Genomic DNA, 20189 nt, shown 5'->3' on the forward strand with positions numbered 1-20189 from the left:
GGGCTGCAGCTCTAGCGATGAAGGAAGGGGTACCGATACTGGCCAACAACTGCTAGAAAATATTTCAAACGGCCAATTTGATGGCTTAACTGGAAAGATCCAATTCAGCGATCAGAAATTAGCCCCAACACATATATTTCAGATCATCAATGTTGTAGGGAAGAGTGATAGAGAACTAGGGTTCTGGTCCTAGACATCGGAGGAGGAGTCAGGTTTTTGGGGAGATGGAAGAGCTCTGGCACAGGTGATTTGGCCTGGGGGACCCAGGAATACTCCAAGGGGATGGACGACTCCAACAGATGAGAAGCCACTGAAGACCAGTGGGTCCACTTTCAAACAGTTTGCAGAAGTGACACAAGATGGAAATAATATTGCTTTCAAAGGATTCTCAATCAATGTCTTCAATGCAACTAGGGGTCTCCAAAAAGCCCGCGGCCCGCTTTAGGCCCGGCCCGGCCCAAGCCCGCCGGGCCCAAGCTCGGCCCGAGCCCGTTTATGGGCGGGCCGGGCCGCGGGCCTAAATTTAGGCCCGGCGGGCCGGCCCGCCCTTAGGCCCGCCTTTAATTTTTTTTTTAAAAATAATATACTATATTTTTATATATATATAACTAATTCATTTAATAAGCACAAAAGAAATGTAGCTCAGTTGGTTAGAGCCTTAAAATTTAAGCTTGAGGGGAGGGGTTCGAATCCCCCCCTCTTCCTTCCTTTATTTAAAAGCCATTTTGGCTTATTTAAAAAAGCCCGTTGGCCCGGCCCGCCCAGCCCGCCAGCCCGCAGGCTCATAGGCCGGGCCGCGGGCCTAGCATTTGAGCTCGGCCCGGCCCGTTGACCAGTCAACGGGCCCATAGGCCCGGCCCGCCCATTGGAGACCCTTAAATGCAACTGTGGAACGCTTGCCATATGCTTTGCCACATAAGTTGTATGCCTTCAATGGCACATACGATGAACTAGTGAGACAGGTTTATTTGAAGGTACGAGATATGCTGTCTTCTTAAAGGTACGAGATATGCTGTCTTCTTTCATTCAGTTTCTTGCTCTTCCGATTTGAAAGGTCTGTTCGGTGATACTTTATTTTTAATCATTTTCCATGTTTGTACCATCATTTTTCAAAAACTGTTTTTTGTCAATTTTTATTTATTTATCAAACCTATACCGCTTTCAATTTAAAAACAATTCCCAAATAAACTCTAAGGTGGTGTTTGTTTTTTGGCTGAATAAAAAAAGTAAAATATTTTGGCTTTTTCTATTCGGCTAAAAGTACCTTATTGATACTAACCAACATAATTAAAGTGAATTTCTTATTAATAAGTTTAGTTTAATGATGTTGGTTGATGTCAATGAGTTACTTTTAGCTGAATAGAAAAAGTTAAAATATTTGGTTTTTTCTATTAAGCCAAAAAACAAATACAACCTAAGTCTTATTCACATAGAACTTGTCCATATTTGTATATTTACTTGAAACTCTGCAAATGTGAGCAGAAAGTTGATGCAGTAGTTGGAGATGTTGCAATAGTAGCCAAAAGGTTTGAGCATGCAGAGTTCACACAACCTCATGCTGAACCAGGATTGCAGATGATAACCCCAGTTCGATCAAAAAGCAGCAATAAAGCATGGCTATTCATGAAGCCCTTCACAAGAGCCATGTGGATTCTAATAACATTCATAAATGTCTACAACGGATTCGTGGTATGGTTGATAAAAAGAAACCAGTACTGCAATGAACTTAAAGGCTTAGTCCTCAATAAAATAGGAACCCTACTTTGGCTAGCCTTCTCAACGCTCTTTTCTCTGCATGGTAAGAAGAAATCCCTACATATCTTAGAAATTTAAGGCATATTTGGTAACTATTTTTTAAAATAGTATTTGATTCTTTAAAGAAAAAAAAACCAAGAAAATACATTTAACAGCCTGACAAAACAAAAACCAATTTTCTCAAAAACAAAAAACTTGATGTATAATCTTTTAATGGTTTTCGATTGTTTTCTATAGCGTTTTAAAAAATAATTATACGAATATTGAAAATGATTATAAATAAATTATTAGATATCAAGTTAGTTTTAAGACATTTAAAAATATAAGAAATAAGTTAAACATATTTTAGGTTCTCAAACCCAATTTTTTTCTATAAAATATTAAAGACCAGTTTTTCAAAAACTGTTTTTAAAAATATTTCTCAAATAAAAGGGAAGTTTCTATATGTTATAAAATTGATAGCCTCACCCTAGTTGATTTGTTTGAACATGAACTCCAAGTATGCTCTAAAAGATGAAGGCATGTAGTTGAAGTGAAAAGATGTTGGTCAAATAGTTCGTAAATGATTGATTAGACATGAGTAAGATAACTCCTTGTACATATTAAATTTTTTCATGGTGAAAGTGTTTAATTGTTAGTAGGCCCATGGGTTTTCATCTCTTAGGAGATTTTCTATGTAAAAATCTGGTGTTATGGTCTCCACCTCATTCTTCTCATTTTTCATTATCATTTATCGATGCTAATTTCATTCTTAATCATAAATGTTAAATGGGTGAAAAATAAGTTGAAATGAGTTCAATTATTCTTTAGAAATTTTGGATACTTTTCTTTTCAATTTGATTATGATATCAAAAGAGTAATTAGAAATATGTTTTAAATAGTTAATTATTATTATGAATTTTGATCGGGAATCTTGATTCATTTGCATACAAATTGCATTTATTAAATTTTTTAGAGAGTTTTGGTGCATCTATTCTTGCATGTGATTTTTATTTTTATTTTTTTTGTTAAAAAGTTGTTAGAAGATATGAGAAATTTTAAAGAAAGATGATTCATGTTGGAGCATCTCTTAAATTTATTTAGATACATGTTGGAGTATCTCTTATATTTATTTAAAAACACCTATTCACCCCTCTAGGGATAGTCCAACATTAAAATTCAGCCTCGGTTTTTATTATGAATATTTTATTTTTCAAGTGGAGATCTTGAGAAATGTTTTATATATGGGATGAGTGTGCTTTAAACAATAACAAAAGTAAAAATAATTTTCATGTATTTTTTGCATAATAATTTTTTAAAAGTTATTAATATTTTTTTTTTAAAAAAAACCATATTTATTTTTTTGTGGTTTAAAAACTTATTCGAACACATTGTGTCATCAACTTAAAAAGACATTTTAGATATTGATTGAAATAATAGAAATATGAGAATGCATGAAATCAATTCTAAATTCTAAATATTTTAGATTTATGAATATAAATTTGATTTAAAAAAATGCAAGTTCTTATTTTCTTTGATTAGAAGGAACAATTTGTTCCCTTTTGCAAATTTTTAAGTTCATAAAGCATGATGACTCATTAAATGAGATAAATATTTATCCTCTTTATAATTACGATTGTGGACAATCTTTCTTAATATGATTTAAATTCATCTTCCGAGGACTACGATAGATTTCACTATCTTCCTCCATAAATGTTGTACAATATTCCAAATCATATACAATGGAAGATTTCAAACAAACACATAAATGAATTAAAATTAAGAATATTATGAAGAATCTCAAATACTTAATTGTAAAATATCCATATTTATAATCAATAACCCAAGTCATTCTATATACATTACCATCAATACACAATAGTAATTACTCCAAAGGCTTGTAAGATGTGGGGAATGCTTTTTCTGAATGAAAAACTACATGAGGAGGTTTACATACCACCTTTGCCAAGATGATCAGTTTCTTCACATTTAGTTAATCAACTCAAAAAGGCATTGTACGAACTAAAACAAGTTGATTGTAGATAAATTTTGCATTTGTAAACCCTATATAATGGTATTAAATATTGTTTACATTAAAATGGTTTTCTTCTTTCTCAAATGATATAAAACCATATTAATCCTGATTTTCATATTAAATGAAACTATTAAAATGTAATTTGTATAAAACATCTAGATTCAATTAAATCAAAATTTTACCTCATATTAGTATTAATATTAAAACAAAATTTACCCTATATCGTTTTCTTAAAACAAATTCAATATATGTATTATTACTTTTATATATTTCCATAAAAGCCAACTATTGATATTTCATAAATTTTTATATTTTTTTTATTTTCTCATTCTGACTTCTAAATCACGAACTTCTTTCATAAAACCAGTTTGAAAGGCCCTAACCAAATTAAAAGAACTTCTTAACTTCTCAAAATTATTTTATTATCTTGAGAATTGAGGAACGTTCCATGCTGAAACCCCTCAAACTCTCCATTTAGATACTAATAACGCCCACTACAATCGGCACCAGATAATCAGGACATTCAATCAACAATAGAAATCAAATCTAGGACCATGTGCCTCTACCACCGACGACCACTAACCAATTGGACACATCGATGGGCTTAACGTCTAAAAATCCATCCAAACCAAACCCAAAATAATTTTTCATATGTATATCAAATAAAGAGACTTTAGATTCTTTTTTCCCCCTTTTTCCTGCTGCTTTCCATCATCCAAACATAGCCTAACAATTAGAGCTCAACAAAATACAAAAAATGGTTCAGTTTTTACAGGCTTAAGGACTTTAAGAGTTCATTTGAATCTTGAGGATTCCAGCACTAGGAGAATTTTTTAATAACTCAAAATATAAGACTGAAGGGACTCAGTTCAGCTCAAATATCAGTTGAACAAAAGTAATAAAATCGGTATTCAGCAGCAAAATTATTTAAACACGACCTCAAGTAATAGTGGTTTTAACATAAAGCTCAACCTTCATATTTAAAAGGAAGAAAAGAAAAGACTCGTGGCATTGAAAGCAAAGTAATTTTCACCTTTCTGAACACTAGAAAATTTGCTATCCACCATTGCTACAAAACAACACTTCAGGTTTCGGGTTTTGGGTTTCAAGCAGTATTAGCTCAAAATATAGATGTAGGTGAAACAGCCAAGAAGTCAAAAAAGAGTAATAATCATAGAGCTTACGATTAGTCACAAGAGAGTGCCTCCCGTAAAGCTTTTGTGGTCTCCATGAATCTATGACCAGCCAAGGACATAGTCCAAAACATAAACCAGTGCCAGGGAGAAAGGGTATAGCAAGAGAGCTACAAAAGATGTCCAGAGAGGGAAGGTGGTGCGGAAACTGGCAAAAACGCCCATCACAACGCAAACTATGAGAATGACCAGCACCTCTGATGAGAAGTCCCATGTTAATCCCCTAACATAAACGAGGGCTAAAAAGACTGACAGGCAAAGGACATTATTCATTGTTACCGCCCCATATAACTGTATGAGAAAAAGAGATGAAAACAGATTAGAGGGATGATTTCATAACTCCAGAACAAAACAATTAACTATTAAGCAAATATAATGATCCCTGTAAACAATAACACCGATGTTTATGCCTTGTGAGTTCAAATTCTGCACTATTCCAAGATGAACCTATGTCTACTAGAACTCTGGTCTACAGACAGCTAACATGGTTTGCATAATTCAATATACACCAGTCATTTAGAAAGTCAGTTCCAGAGACTGCATTTCACTGGGGGAGGGAGAGAGGATTACAAGAACTGTTATGAGATTGTGAGAAATACAGGTGTTATAAGATGTCTCAGGAGATCAAATGTAAGAAACATCGATTTGACTAAAAGATAAAAATTTTTAAGTTCTAAAAATGTTGAAAGCGCTTCCTAAAATCACTACCACACTCTAATAATGAGAAACAATTTGAAAGAACTGAGTCGACCGCTAGAACTACTGGTCTTAAAAGGGCATATAATGTTCTACCACATCCAAATATTTTAATAGAATAAAAATTCTATCTGATCGAAACAGAAAAGATAATCACCCCTCATGATTTCCCACTATAATATGATGATATTCATAGCTGGTGATGCAAATAAGAGTCCCTCTGACAATGCTTTTAGAGAACACTTGTAACATAAAAACATTTTTAGAGAAAAATTAAGTGTCTACTGTCTAGTAAAAGTTTAAAAACACTTTTAAAAAGTTTAAAAATCACTTATAACGCTTTCTTTAGAAAGCACGGTGATTCTCTCAAAAAAAACTTCAAGAGAAAGCACTTCGACTAAAAGTACTTACAAATAAAAACACTCACCGACACATTCTTAGAAAGGTATTGGGAATACACTAGAAGTAGCTCTAACTGGATGCAACCTAATACCCATTAGGCTGGAACTTGGTCTCATAGAAACTTCAGCTAGAGCAGTGGTTAGATCATAGTCTATAAATGTACTTCACATTATTCACTCAAAACTGAACATTTTCCAAAAGAAGTAAAGCTTAGAACTGCCTTTAGACAACTTGAATTTAGTCAACGTTATAAAAACCCAACTTCCCAAATCAATAGAACATTTAAATGGACCTTCCCTATAAAACAACCTATGAAGTTTAGCCAAATCTAAGAGCTAATGGGCACTTTGCAGTAATGAAAAAGCAATAATATCTACTAATCTTAAGTTTTTCACTAGAAATCAACAGATTAATTAGTGAATGACAAATCACAATTTTTTTTCATTTTCTTAAAAAAATAGATTGTTAAGTCTGGGAAACATTAGAAATATTGGATCATTAATCAAATAATGCTCTGCTATATAGTTCCAAACAGGTGGTGTGATTATTTAGTATCCAAAAATTACATAGAAGAGAAGGGAAGAAACACACCACTGAAAATGTCAAAGACGTAGTCCTTCTCTTTTTGCGGCTAGCAAAGATAATTGCTGAAACTGCCTCACTGGAGGTAGCCAAGGGCAGTGCAATAAATGAGATGAAGAAGGTAGGAATGCTCGTAGCATCAGAGAAGTTGTCAACAGCATCTACAAGGGGATCAGCAAATACAGCTGCAATAAGAGTTCCCAACAACAACATCATCACTGCTTTAAAGGTAATCCACTTCGGGTTTTCCACAGCCTCAACCACCTCATCACTTTGATACCCCTCCAAACGATTGTGCTCTCTCTTTGTTCCCTGCATACGCATTTCAAAAAGTTGGCAATCTTGCTCATAATAAGCTGCTGCTGGAGAAGGTTGTTATGAGACAACTTACCCTGTGAAAAGCATCTAAAATACTTGATGAATTAGGACCAGCATCAGGACCAGAACCCTCATAACGCTTTGCTTCCGTAATCCATCTTGAAATTCCTTTGACAAACTCTCCCTCATCAACAAACTGATCATTGGATGTATCGAAATCACTCATCACTTTGTCCACAGCCTCATTCCTATCCAAGTCTATCTCCTCAAACTGAATTCCTACAATCAATGGTCTTAATTCGGCTTTTGAAAGGTTCCCATCGTGATTCTCATCAATTGAATGAAAAAGCCTGTGGCAGTACCAATCATGTGCTCAGGAAATACAAGTCATACTAACAGCATACGCGCATTTGATAAAACACTTACTTTCTTATAATTTCTTCATTAGGTTCACCCTCCTCTGTTAGGAGCTTTCCTAGTGTGTGCATTCTTAAATGTTTAAGAAGTCCAGATATTACATGTTTATGCTTTGCATAAGCAAGTCGTCTCTTTTGTATCCAAGGCTGAAAAACCTGCACCGATATTAAAAAGAAAAGTCGAGCATCAATACAGAAAGGAGACCAAGATTCCTTTTTCTTTTGTATTTTTATGAATAACAATTTTGTCGAATCTATTAAGAGAAAGGCAGAAACCCATCTACAAGTGGATTATAAATTGGAAAGCAGAAAACATAAAATCTATAAAATCATGAAGGAGAAAACCTTCCCTCCATATGATACAACAAAAATGGCAATTCCACAATTCAATTTAAAATTGCCAATCCCAAGAAGAAGAAGAAAGAAAAAATAAAAATTCATATTAGCTAACTCTATGGCAAGAAAAAAAATTATCGCCATTGACTGTAACAATCCCGGTTATATTACTCAGCGGCTGACTAAGGCAGCCCTAAATTTTCCCTTTTTAGATGGAAAGTCTGTTCCTAAGGCATTGAAAACTCAAATATGCAAAACTTTGTAAAATGTAAGAAAGGGTGTCTTTGACTTTGCAATAAACTATGACATGCTATTTAACCAAAGAACAGCACATTATAGCATGCGTATAGTTTCAAGTTTAAATTTCCAAATGTTTCCCTCAGACATCCCAAACGCTTCCATTTTCAGGAGATAAGTGATAGATAAATGAAAATACAAAATATTTTAGATTAATTAATGGTGCATTTGACAAAAGGGACGTTGTTATGATTGAAACATTTTGATGAAATTTTCTCAAAAAAGAAATCTTATAAATTATCTGTGAATGGAAGAGATTCTTGAGCGCTTATCAATCCACAAATAAAGTCATACAATTAAAAGTATTCAAGCATGAAACCAAGGGAATTTTCAGATCCATTCCAAAAAAAACATGAAAAAGCTTTAGAGACATGTTTTAGAAAACAGCAGGAACATTTGGAAACATGCTGTCATCAATTGTTTCATTTTCTTGAATGTAAACCAGAAAACATCATTTTGATGGTTCTTGGAAGGACATGATGATTTCAAAAAGAAGTTCTCAAAGCAAGGGGGTTTCCAGAGATCTAAGTGGCAACATGTCAACATTATTCGACTTTGTGGCCATAGTTGTTAACTCATAAAACTAAATCATGAATCTTTTTTCTATTTTTCCATATCAAATCATGTACTGTAGGATTTTTATATAGCGAAAAAAAAAATTGAAAAAAAAATGCACACATGTACATATTAGAAGCATGAAGTATAGTAACAGATAACCAATTTCATGGAAGATAGTAGGATTTAAAGTGTTAAACTATGTATGGAAGATAGTAGGATTTAAAGAGTCAAACTATGTCTGTGAGTAGAGGACAGCAAAATAGCATCGGTCACCAACTTGTGGTTTGGAACAATGCAACATGATTGAAGATGCAGTATGAATTAAGTGGGAAAGTTGTGGAAATTTGGGCTAAGGAAATTAGGTTTCTTTCACTTCATGAGGATATATAGGATTGGTGCCAAGGGTTGTATAGAAATTTATCTATTACAGCTGCTTGTATGGTTCACTATAACTCCTAATACAAATACTGGTTGCTTGCATCATTCTCTTGTTTCTATTATGGTGCCTTAAAAAGGTTGACCATTTATTACTACTTGTTGCTTGTATGGTTCACTGAGATGATAATTCATATGAAAACATTGGATACAAGAGGTTTAAAAAAATATTCAATTTAACAAACATGAGTTTAATGCATAGGAATTTCATGAATTTAGGCCCTAGTTGGATCGACAAAATGATGAGGGGGGTGCACAAGAGGTTCAAATTTAATCAATCCTTTTAACTGTTGAAAATTTCAAAACACATATAAGTCTAACAAAAATGTCAAAGGTGACAAACTCTCAACACAATAGGAAACCTTGAATTGCTAATAACAACAGAAAGCTAAGGGATGTTGCTTCCAATCAAGTACTTTCATCATCTCAGTGTAACAACAAAAATGGAACACTTAAACATTACCAAGTCCTAAAATACTACATACAACAACAAATATTAACAAACAAGAAAGAATAACATAAAGGATTGAATAGATATTTTTTTCCTTCAGAACATGGAATGAAATCTAGAATGCACCTATCCCATCCTAACCCCTTGCCACATGAGCCCTTGCCTCAAGGAATCAGACATGATTAAAATTAAAAACCAAAGCGTAATTAAATTTGATGACTGCCAAGAAAATAATTACCTGGTACAAGCAATAAGTAATCAATAATATAAGGGAGACAATAAGCGCAATCAAGACTGCTAAGCGTCTTGCTGAAGTTGAATGTAGAACTTGAGGTAGTTGGACAATGATAAATGGGATGACTGATATCACCATGATGATTGCAGCGTAACTAGTCCAGATATCGGTACTAACACCAGAACCTGTGAAGGAGGGGAATTATTTTAAACATGTAGCACTATAGTCATTAATTCAATATTTTTAAATCTGTTTATACTACGGCATCAAACACAGTTTAAGGATGTGTTTTTAGTCATCAACTTTTGGAATATGTGAATATCATTCCTGACACTTAACTCAGCAGTAGGATGACATTTACCATCACTTAAATGGAATTAGAAGATAGCAAAGAAAAGCAACTTAAATTTATACAAGTCTCAAGGGTATGTGTATTTTAGAGAATATATATTTTCATCAATCACACTTTTAAAGGTCAACATAGTGATAGCTTAAATCTTCTACACTTGACTTTTCTAGTCATGTAACAGCTGCAAAGTTAACAGACATTCTAAGCCTACAAAAAATTTGCTAATAAGGAATGATATAAATGGCTCAACATATTTCCAAAATATCCTTACTAGTTATATGCATAATGTGTAACATGTGGAAGAAATCGAGAGAGAAGGATGAACAGGTAAACATGAAGGTATAACACATGAGAGAAGAAAATTAAGAGAAGTTGAAAATGTAATTTATTGTGGGACCCACTATCTTGTTAAATGATATTAGACACTAATTCATCTGTAAAATATAGATATGCTCCTTATTACACCATGTATTCCATAAGTCCATCATCAAATTATCAAATTAAACAAATGTCCCTGCCTTAATCTTAACAGCATGCAACATATGTAGTTTTTGACTGGGCTTGTGACTGCCGAAAATGTATACAAGCCAGAACTTAGTAGTTTATCAGAAAGAAATAATAAAAGATATAGGATAGCGCTATACACAGGTAAAGGTATATGGACATGGGCATACCGGTTAGGCTAAATCCTTTGGTATCTTGCAAGTCTTTGGCAACTGAATCCTGAAGGTCACACTTGCCAACAATAACACAAGATCCCCACATTATTGTAAGGAGTATTACAGTTGATCCAGCAAGCAACCCCATTCCTACAGAGACCTGACTCTGTGCAGTTTCTGTACTTCCAGAAAGTCCAGATACTACATGAAACAAGAGAGTTGATTAGAAGGAACATGGAGATCAATCATTAGATACATGATTGCAATGTCACTACAAAAAAAGATAAAACATAAAATGAAAATAACAGAAAAGGATACAGGACTACCAACGAACATGCACGGTCTCCCCATTGGAAACATGGAAAAGAAAATTTAGATTTTGAAAATGTGGGGATACAAGGGGTGAGCAGCATCATAAATTAATCACTGCAAAGCAGTGAAGCACTACTGGTTTTAGGCAAAAGAAGGCATGACTAGTATATAAGATAAAGCAAACCATCAATTCAAGAATCAAAGCAGAGAATTGAATATTTACTAAAGCTGTCAATGCATAGCATGGTATAATTCACGCCCTTCATACTATGGGATAATTGATTATTCCATCCTTTTTTCCTTTTACCCCAACCAAAACTCCAAAATACCATTCTCATTTGAAAGCGATAGTTCCAAAATTTGTGCAACAGCACCAATGAGCATTTGGGCTAAGGCATAGGGTACTTCCAATCAAGATAAAGCATCGGACGTATTTGGAAGGTTTCCTCTACTGCGTATCTAATGTGATCATCAACTTAAACATAGATTTCAAATTGTTAGAAGATGCTTATTCATGATGTCACGTCAAAGGTAGTGCTAAAAACTTCATCCATGCTCAAAGTTGGGATCAAAAAATAGAAAAAAAGGAAAAAAATATTAAGAACCAAATCATTTGCAGAACTCTTGCTCTAAAAATAAAGCATAATGTTGGGGATATTACTTAGCAAAGAAATTTGCAAAACAATGGCTACAGGACAAAGGAGGGAGAGAGAGAGAGGTTTGCTTATGGACTCAAGTGGAGTTTCGAAAGGTGGAAAGTGTTGGTTTGCCGTTGAATCTAAGATGTTCGAAATCTCCATTGTAATGGTCCGAGGTAAACTGAGAGGAACTATTTTGGAGAGGAGTAAAGGCTTTTCCTCTTGGATAAGATTTGGTGAAAAGAGCTTAAGTCTATTGTTGGAAGGTGTGGAAGCTTGGTGTAGAGGAGAGTCAAATTTGAGGAGTTTAAAAGTTTGGGAAGAAGGAGGATAAAAATTTAGGCTGGATTGTCGTTCTAATGAGGCTAGGAGGTTTTTACTCTGCTCGGTCAAAGATTTGGAAGCTAAGAAGTTCTATCTTGTTTTTCCAAAAGGAAATGGCTTAGTAGGGGGTTGGTTTCTGTTGTCTAAGAAGTTAAGGGCTCTTGGGGTCTCCATTCCAGTTCTGACGAATAGCTTCCAGTTTGATCCAACCGCTGGCAAGGTGGGGAGTATTGTAAAAGGTTTAGAGAATGAGTCAGGTTCGTTTGCAGAAGTAGTGAAAAGGAAGATAGGAGAGTCAGGGGATTCTTTAAGGGTGCACCTAGGGGAATGGGAACTGTTGTGCAGGGAGGAGCAGCTAAGGTGTTGTCTAGTGGGCTGTTTTGGTGGTAGTCCTGAGTACATTCCTCTACTGCCTTCTTTGAAGAGATGGGCGTTTGAAAGTTGGTTGCTTAAGGGGGATTTAAGAATTTTCAGGTTGGGTGGGGCCCTTATGTTATTTGAGTTTCAAAATAAATGGGAAGCTGATATGGTGCTTTTAAAAGTGAGCAGACGATTCAAGAATAGAGATTTTCTCTTGCAAAGGTTGGGACCGGAAGTGGGGTGCACTTGGAAAGAGAGCCTTGCTAAGGAAGTTTGGGTGAGGATTGTAGGACTTCCTCTTCATCTTTGGAGTAGGGAGGTTTTTAGAGAATTGGAGAGTGTTGTGGGAGGTCTGTAGCTATGGATGAGGAAACTGTTTTCTTCTCCCAGCTGCAGTGGGCTCGGATTTTGGTCAAAGTTTCGGGGAAAAAATGGCCACTACAGGTGGAGGCTGGTAACTCTAGTTGGGAGCTTAGCCTGTGGTGGGAAGCTTCATTGTGGGTGATGCAGGCTGAGTCAAGTTCATGGTTGCAGATGAGAAAAGGGTGTGAGGTTAGGGATGAAGGTGTGGGAGTTTCACGCGCTAAAGCTAGAGTACGGGAGCCTCAATTTGAATTTCAAAACAGGGGGTCAGATGTGTAGGTGGCGTGTGGCAGTGGACTGAGGACTGCTAACAGTGTAAGGGGCAGGTCGACAGTAACTCCTACAGCGGGCTCCTCAGTGAGTGGGCTTGGGCCCAAGTCTGGTTGTTGGGTGTCTTTAAGAGGTGCAAGTGGGCCGAATTTAAAAGGAGCAACGGGTTGGGCCGAGGACCTTTCTTCCCTAAGCCCTGCGGTTTCGGGCTGGGGAAAGGTGTCAAAGGAGCCTTTTGGGCCTTTGAATCCTGAGGTCCATCCGAGTCCTTTTAGGGAGCCCGTCCCTTCTAAGGCTCCCTCTGAGTTTGTTGGGAATAACGCGGGGTTGGAACATGAGCTCCTGGCAGTGGGAGACCCTGGTGGCAAGGTTTTGTCTCTTGGCCATCTGAAGCTCATCGACGAAGCGCTTTTGGATGAAGCATCCAGGTACGCCCTTCACATCAAACTCCTTATTCTCTCTTTGGGGCTTGGGGTTTCTTCTTTTTCTACTCCATTCTTGGGGCCCGATGTTGCTGTGATGGGGAATGAGGGGGTTTCCAGTGGGATGTTTGGGGCAGCGGAAGGAGCAAGGAGTAAGGCTCCTTTGCGTGAAGAGAGGTTAGAAGTCTTTTCGGCCCCCCAAATGGTGGAACTTGTTTCCGCGGGCTGCGGGTGGCGGTGCAAGTGGGTCTAAGCTAGCTATAGTTCCATTTGGAGTGGATTTAGAAAGTCCATTAGCAGAGACGATGGCCCTTTAGCTGGAAGAAAGGGGGAGAGAGGAAGGATAGAGTTCCAGCTGCCTTGCAAAGTTCAGTCGTTGTCTGGGTATGACGACAGAAGGGTTTGAGGAGGAAATTTTGTAGAATGAGGGGGAGAATTGAACAAAAGAGCCAGGATAGGGAGTATAGAAAAACGAAGTCTTCGGCTTCAAAATCCAGTAGGGAATTAAAGAAGTTGGAGTGGATAGTAAGCTATAAAAGAGCTAGAGTGGCTACCAATGCAAGCAAGTTTGAAGGGGCTTCTGGACCGGGGTGCAAATGAAGATAAGGATTTTATCATGGAATGTCAGAGGGGCAAACGATAGTGATAAGAGAAAAACCATTAAGTCCGTCATAAAATCCAATAAAGTGGATGTGGTGTGCCTGCAGGAAACTAAAATCAAGGAAATGAGTATGGGGCATGTTCGCAGTCTTAGGGTGGGAAGACATCTTGACTGGAGAGCAATCAATTCTAGGGGGGCAGTTGGAGGTGTTTTGGTGTTTTGGGACAATAGAGTGGTTGAATTGTTGGAGGTGGAAGAAGGGATGTTTACAGTATCATGTTAGTTTAAAAATTGTGTGGATGAGCTGAGGTGAGTGTTCACTGGTGTTTATGGGCCGGTGTGCAATAGGGACAAAGAAGATTTCTTGGAGGAGCTTGGGTCAATAAAAGGGTTATGGAGAGATCCCTGGTGTGTGGGGGGAGATTTCAATATGGTCAGATACCCAGAAGAGCGTGGTAGGGGGGGTGGGCTTTCTGTGTCAATGAGGAGATTTACAGAAGTGGTGAAAGATTTGGAACTAAGGGACTATCCTTTACAGGGGGGTCCTTTTACATGGCGAGGCGGGGAAAATAACCAGTCCCAGTCTAGGCTTGACAGGTTCTTAGTGACAGATGATTGAGACAGTATGTTCAATGGGGCCGTGTAGGGGATCCTTGCTAGACTAGTCTCTAATCATTTTCCCATCCTCCTAGAAGGTGGAGATTTGAAGAGGGGTCCTTCACCGTTCAGATTTGAGAACATGTGACTGGAGGAAAAGGGGTTCATGGATTAGATGAAGAGGTGGTGGGGGAGTTCATCTTTTACTGGGTCTTTCAACTTTGTTCTGGATGCAAAACTAAGAGCCTTAAAAGATATTTTAAAGATCTGGAATAAAGAAGTTTTTGGTTTAAATAATACTAAGAAGAGTGAAGCTTTTAGTCAGGTGGAGTATTGGGATGAATTGGAGAAACATTCAACTCTGAGTCTGGAGGATTGTGAAGCAAGAAAGAAGGCTAAGGAGGCTTATAAGACTTGGGTGTTGAGGGAAGAAATTTCTTGGAGACAAAAGTTTAGGGAACTATGGTTGAAAGAGGAGGACAATAACATTAGATTCTTTCATAGGATGGCGAATGTGCACAACAGAAGAAATTGGTTGTCCAAGTTGAAAGTGGATGACTATTGGCATACGGAGGAGAATGATTTAAAAAATAGTGTGGTAGGGGCGTTTAAAAAGCTGTATACTGAAGGAGGGTGGCATCATGGTGTTGAGGGGCTGTCTTTCATGAGGTTAGCTAGTAATGAGGCTGAGGGGTTGGAGATTCCTTTTGCGGAAGGAGAGGTGTTTGTGGCACTTTCAGATCTAGGTAAGGATAAAGCCCCAGATCCGGATGGCTTTACCATGGCTTTTTGGCTATTTTGTTGGGACGTAGTGAAGATTGAGATAATGGGTTTTTTCAGGGAATTCCATGAGAGGGGCAGATTTGTTAAATCTCTGAATGCAACTTTCTTGGTCTTAGTTCCAAAGAAGGGAGGAGCAGAAGATCTAAAAGATTTCAGACCTATCAGCCTTGTAGGCAGCCTCTACAAGTTGTTGGCCAATAGAATTAAAAAGGTGATGGGGAAAGTGATTTCGGAGTCCCAAAATGTTTTTGTGGAGGGTAGATAGATTTTGGATGCAGTTTTGATTGCAAACGAGGCTGTGGACTCAAGGTTGAAGGATAATGTTAGAGGGGTGTTATGCAAGTTGGATCTGGCTTATGATCATGTTAGTTGGAGCTTTTTGTTGGCAGTTCTTAAAAAGATGGGTTTTGGGTAGAGATGGATAAAGTGGATAGATTGGTGCATCTCCACTGTGAAATTCTCCGTTTTAATTAATGGTTCTCTATCCAGTTTTTTTCAAAGCTCGAGGAGGTTGAGACAAGGAGATCTCCTCTCCTCTTACTTGTTTGTGATAGTCATGGAAGTGTTTAGTAGTATGTTGAGAAGGGCTATTAGTGGGGGCTTCTTATCTGGGTGGAGGGTGAGAGGTAGGAGTGGTGAGGGGTTTCAAATCTAGCATTTGTTATTCGCGGATGACGCGTTAGTTTTTTGTGAGGAGTCTTTATATCAAATGACTTATATAAATTGGCTACTCATGTGGTTTGAGGCGTGTTCAGGGTTGAAGATCAACTTAGAGAAGAGTGAGTTGATCCTGATGGGAAAGGTGCATGATAGAGAGGGATTGACCTTGGAGTTGGGTTGTAAAGCGGGTGGGCTTCCTTCTTATTACCTGGGATTGCCTTTAAGGGCACCTTTCAATTCATTGGCTATGTGGGATGGGGTTGAAAAGCGTTTTCACAAAAGGCTTACTATGTGGAAGAGGTAGTATATATCTAAAGGGGGGAGACTCACCCTAATCAGAAGCACTCTTTCTAGCATGCATATTTACTTTATGTCTCTCTTCTACTTGCCAAGAAAAGTGAGGTTGAGATTGGAGAAGATTCAGAAGGATTTTCTATGGCGTGGGAGAGCTCTTGTCCAAAAACCTCACCTTGTCAGATGGAACTTGGTTTGCTAGGAAAAAAAGAAAGGTGGGCTAGGTGTGAGAAATTTAGCTTTGATGAATAATGTTTTTTTGTGCAAGTGGAATTGGAGGTATGCTAATGAGAAAGAGGCGTTGTGGAGGCGTGTAATTAGCCTCAAGTATGGTGAAGAAGAGGGAGGATGGCGTACTCGGAATGTAATTGGGAGAAACGATGTTAGGCTTTGGAAAGCAATCAGGAAGAAGTGGTGGTTGTTAGATGGTAGGTTAGCTTACCATGTGGGTAATGGGTAAAGAGTGAGATTTTGAAAAGACATGTGGTGCGGAGATGGACCACTTTGTGAGTCCTTCTCCTCTCTTTTCTCCATTTCCATGTCTAAGAATATTTAGGTTTCGGAGGTTTGGAACCCTGTTGGAGATGAGGATGGTTGGACTTCTCTTTTTGTAAGGGCATTTAATGATTGGGAGATCGATTTGGTGGAGCGTTTGTTGCAGAAGATCCATGCCTTCGGGGTTCAAAGGGAAGAGGAAGATAGAGTGATCTGGACAGCTTCAAATGATGGTGCTTTCTCAGTTAAGTCTCTTTATTCTATGTTGGAGCGGGGGGGGGGGGGGGGTTCTTCTATTTTCCCTAGCGAAAGAATTTGGAGGGTAAGAGTGCCTCCAAAGGTAGCTTTCTTTGCTTGGGAGGTTTCCTGGGGTAAAGTCTTAACTTTGAAGCAACTTTAAAGGAGGGGGTTCTCTTTGGCAAACAAGTGCTTTCTTTGTCTATCCAAAGCAAAAACGGTGGATCATCTCTTACTTCATTGTGTTAAGACGCGGGTCCTGTGGAACCTTCTTTTCTCCCTTTTTTGTGTATCTTGGACTCTTTCGTGTACAGTGAAGGCAACCCTTCTTGGATGGAATGGAGTGTTTGTGGGGAAAAGGTACAAAAAGGCTTGGCAAATGACTCCTTTATGTATATTTTGGTCAGTCTGGAAGGAAAGAAATAGACTAGCTTTTGGGAATGAGGAACTCTCGCTTCAAAGGTTGAAATATTCTTTTGTATGCAATATTTGGTCTTGGGTCAGGGTTTCCTTAGTAGAGAGCCCTTCTTCTCTTGTAAGTTTTTTAGACTAAATAGGCTCCTAGTAAGGGAAGGCGGTGTGTATACTCCCTGTATACTTCGAGGGCATTGGTTTTTTGGTGTTTCCTCTTTTTGATTAATATACTTTCTTTTTACTTATATATAAAAAAATGGCTATAGGACAAAGGAAAGTACGAAAGATCGTTTACCATCCATCCCAAATGGATCTTTCACTAGGTATCTCAGACACAAGAAACAGAAAAACTCCCACCAAGAAACTCCAAACTATAAAAGAACACAAAAAAATTCAGGTTGATGTGTTCTTAAATTCACCAGCTGAAATAAAACACTGTCAGCAAAAAATTAATATGTTTAGATATTTTTATTAAAAGAATTTATAAATTTATGAGAAATCAAATATGTTTTTTTTTCGAGTTTAATAAGAATGTTTTAATATGTTTAGATATTTTTATTAAAAGAATTTATAAATTTAAAAGGAAAATCTAATAAAATAATGGTATGTTGGTCTGAAATCAAAATAAAATTCTCAAATTGGGACTTCAAATTCAAATAAAATTATGGATTAATTCTAACTTCAGTTTTTCAACTTTCAAACATATATCTAACATCCCAACTCTAAATCACACACTGAGAGAGTTTTCAATTGAATGAAAGAATTTGTCTGCAATACCAATCCTCAGTCGTCCACTAATTTGGAAAAAATTTCCACCTCCTACATTCTCAACCTCACATCAGTACAGCCATGCCACGTCAGAGGATGACATCCAATCCAACCAATAGCAGGCATACTCTGCAGATAACCCATTTCTCCACCCATCCCATCCTCCTTTATCTCATCACAAATACAAACCACACAAATCAAAAAACACCACCTCACCGCAAGTCTACGCTTTCTATTAAATTATCACCACACCCTCCTCCGGCGCAACCATGAACCGCGCTGCCAACACCGTCAAGGCCACCAGCGCATTGCTCGCCAGCAATGCCATGGCCGTAGAGGTCTCGCTAGGCAGCAGCGACGGAGGCCTGGTGTTTGTGCCGTCGTCCATCACCGTCTCTGCCGGAGAGACGATCACGTTCAAGAACAATCTTTAATAAAAATCAGAAAATTAGAAGGAGAAGAAAACACTTGATTTACATTCTTTGTAGCTGATTGATTTTTTCCCTTTTCAAAATTAAAAAAAAAAAAAGAAGATTTTTTTGGTTGCTGGAATCTTCAGAGTTTTTCAACCCATATAAAATAAATAAATAAATATTTAAAAATATATAGCGAGAAATGAATGACCAAATTTCATTGTTATCCTTTTTCTTCCTCCAACTTCTCAGTAAGAAACAGAGTAAAAAGTTTATGAAATTTTTTAAAAAAAAGCATAAGTGAATCTGAAAAAAAACAATGTAAAACAAAAGACCCAAATCCAATCTTCCCGCTTCCTCCAATTTCCGGGGAACCAAATCAGAAACAGATACGCCGCTTGATTACCAAGAAAATGAAAGAAAAATTAAAAACTTGCTAGCAGTGAACACAGAAAAATGAAAACCTCTCTTAAAACAACCACTTCACCTAACTGTTTCGAGCATTTCATTTTCAATAACGCTAAAAAAAATGACGGTTCTGTTATTTTCCTCCACTTTCTCATCAACCCAACGGTCATTTTACCATTTACCTACACTTTCCCTGTAAAAGAACAAAGAAAAGAGAGCAAAGTCCGTACCAAGGATAAGAATGGCATCGGGAAGAGCGCCGAGTATGGGAACGATGAGGCCACCGACCAGGCCAGGGCCCAAGATTTCAAGCAGGAGCTCACTGCCGGAGGAAAGATAGGTTGCGGCGAGGAACATGAGGTAACCATAGACCACGATGAGGAAGAGGTTACCCACTATTGTCGTTGTGCAGGGCATGAATCCGTACGTCTGGTCACATGAATCCGAGGCTGAAACGGCGGAAAATGACCTGAGAAGAAGATAAGGCGAGCCATTGCGGTGGTCGTGGAAGTCATCAGAGACTAGGTCGGTGGACAATGTGCGGTTGCTTATGACTCTGCCGTCGACGGCAGCTCCGGCGGCGAGGAGCAGAAGAAGGAGGACGGAGCCGGAAGCGGTGGTGGCCATAGTGGTGGAGGAGAGCGAAGAGTCTTACGTGGAGTCCTGCTTTTTCTATCGTAGGTAAATAGAGGTGTTCATTTGTAATTATATAATTTAAAAGGAATGTTTTTAACTTTTATTTCAAACGAGGATTAAAAATTAAATATATATATATATATATATATATATATATATATATATATATATATATATATATATATATATATATTCTTAAAAAAATTATTTTTTAAAAATAATTTAAAACTCTTACAGGATTATAAGATGAAATAAACAAATATTTTATACGAAGTAAAGTAATCCTCACCCTAAAGTTAGAGATCTACTCCGATACCATTTATAACCCATTGTATTCAATAATGTAGATATTATCCGTTTTGAAATTAAAAGGAGTTCTCATAGTTTTAAAATATGTTTATAAAATTAAGAAAAACTCATACTTATATAATTTTAAGAAGTTTTTCTCGTATAATATAAGATTTGCTTATTATTATTATTATTAAAAAACTTTATCCC

The 20189-nt window shown here is 37.2% G+C and overlaps 1 protein-coding gene across 1 annotated transcript; it reads right to left on the minus strand.

The window, feature by feature from the left end:
- Positions 1-4637: 4637 nt before the first annotated feature.
- On the minus strand, positions 4638-19745 carry LOC100252144 (sodium/calcium exchanger NCL). Its single transcript, XM_002282912.5, has 7 exons — positions 19286-19745; positions 10712-10897; positions 9692-9873; positions 7387-7532; positions 7034-7310; positions 6652-6954; positions 4638-5253 (listed from the first exon to the last, which is right to left on the minus strand). Exons 1-7 carry the CDS (start codon positions 19680-19682, stop codon positions 5005-5007), a joined length of 1740 nt encoding a protein of 579 aa, XP_002282948.1. The 5' UTR covers positions 19683-19745; the 3' UTR covers positions 4638-5004.
- Positions 19746-20189: the final 444 nt, after the last annotated feature.

Source organism: Vitis vinifera, chromosome 19 (assembly GCF_030704535.1).
Source record: "Vitis vinifera cultivar Pinot Noir 40024 chromosome 19, ASM3070453v1".
Classification (NCBI taxonomy): domain Eukaryota; kingdom Viridiplantae; phylum Streptophyta; class Magnoliopsida; order Vitales; family Vitaceae; genus Vitis; species Vitis vinifera.

Coding starts and splice junctions, on each gene's coding strand:
- LOC100252144 (XM_002282912.5), bottom strand. CDS start 19,682: ATGGCCACCACCGCTTCCGGCTCCGTCCTCCTTCTTCTGCTCCTCGCC. Junction 7,311..7,386: donor AATGAAGAAATTATAAGAAA/GTAAGTGTTTTA, acceptor GTACTGCCACAG/GCTTTTTCATTCAATTGATG. Junction 5,254..6,651: donor CGTCTTTGACATTTTCAGTG/GTGTGTTTCTTC, acceptor TTTCTCATACAG/TTATATGGGGCGGTAACAAT.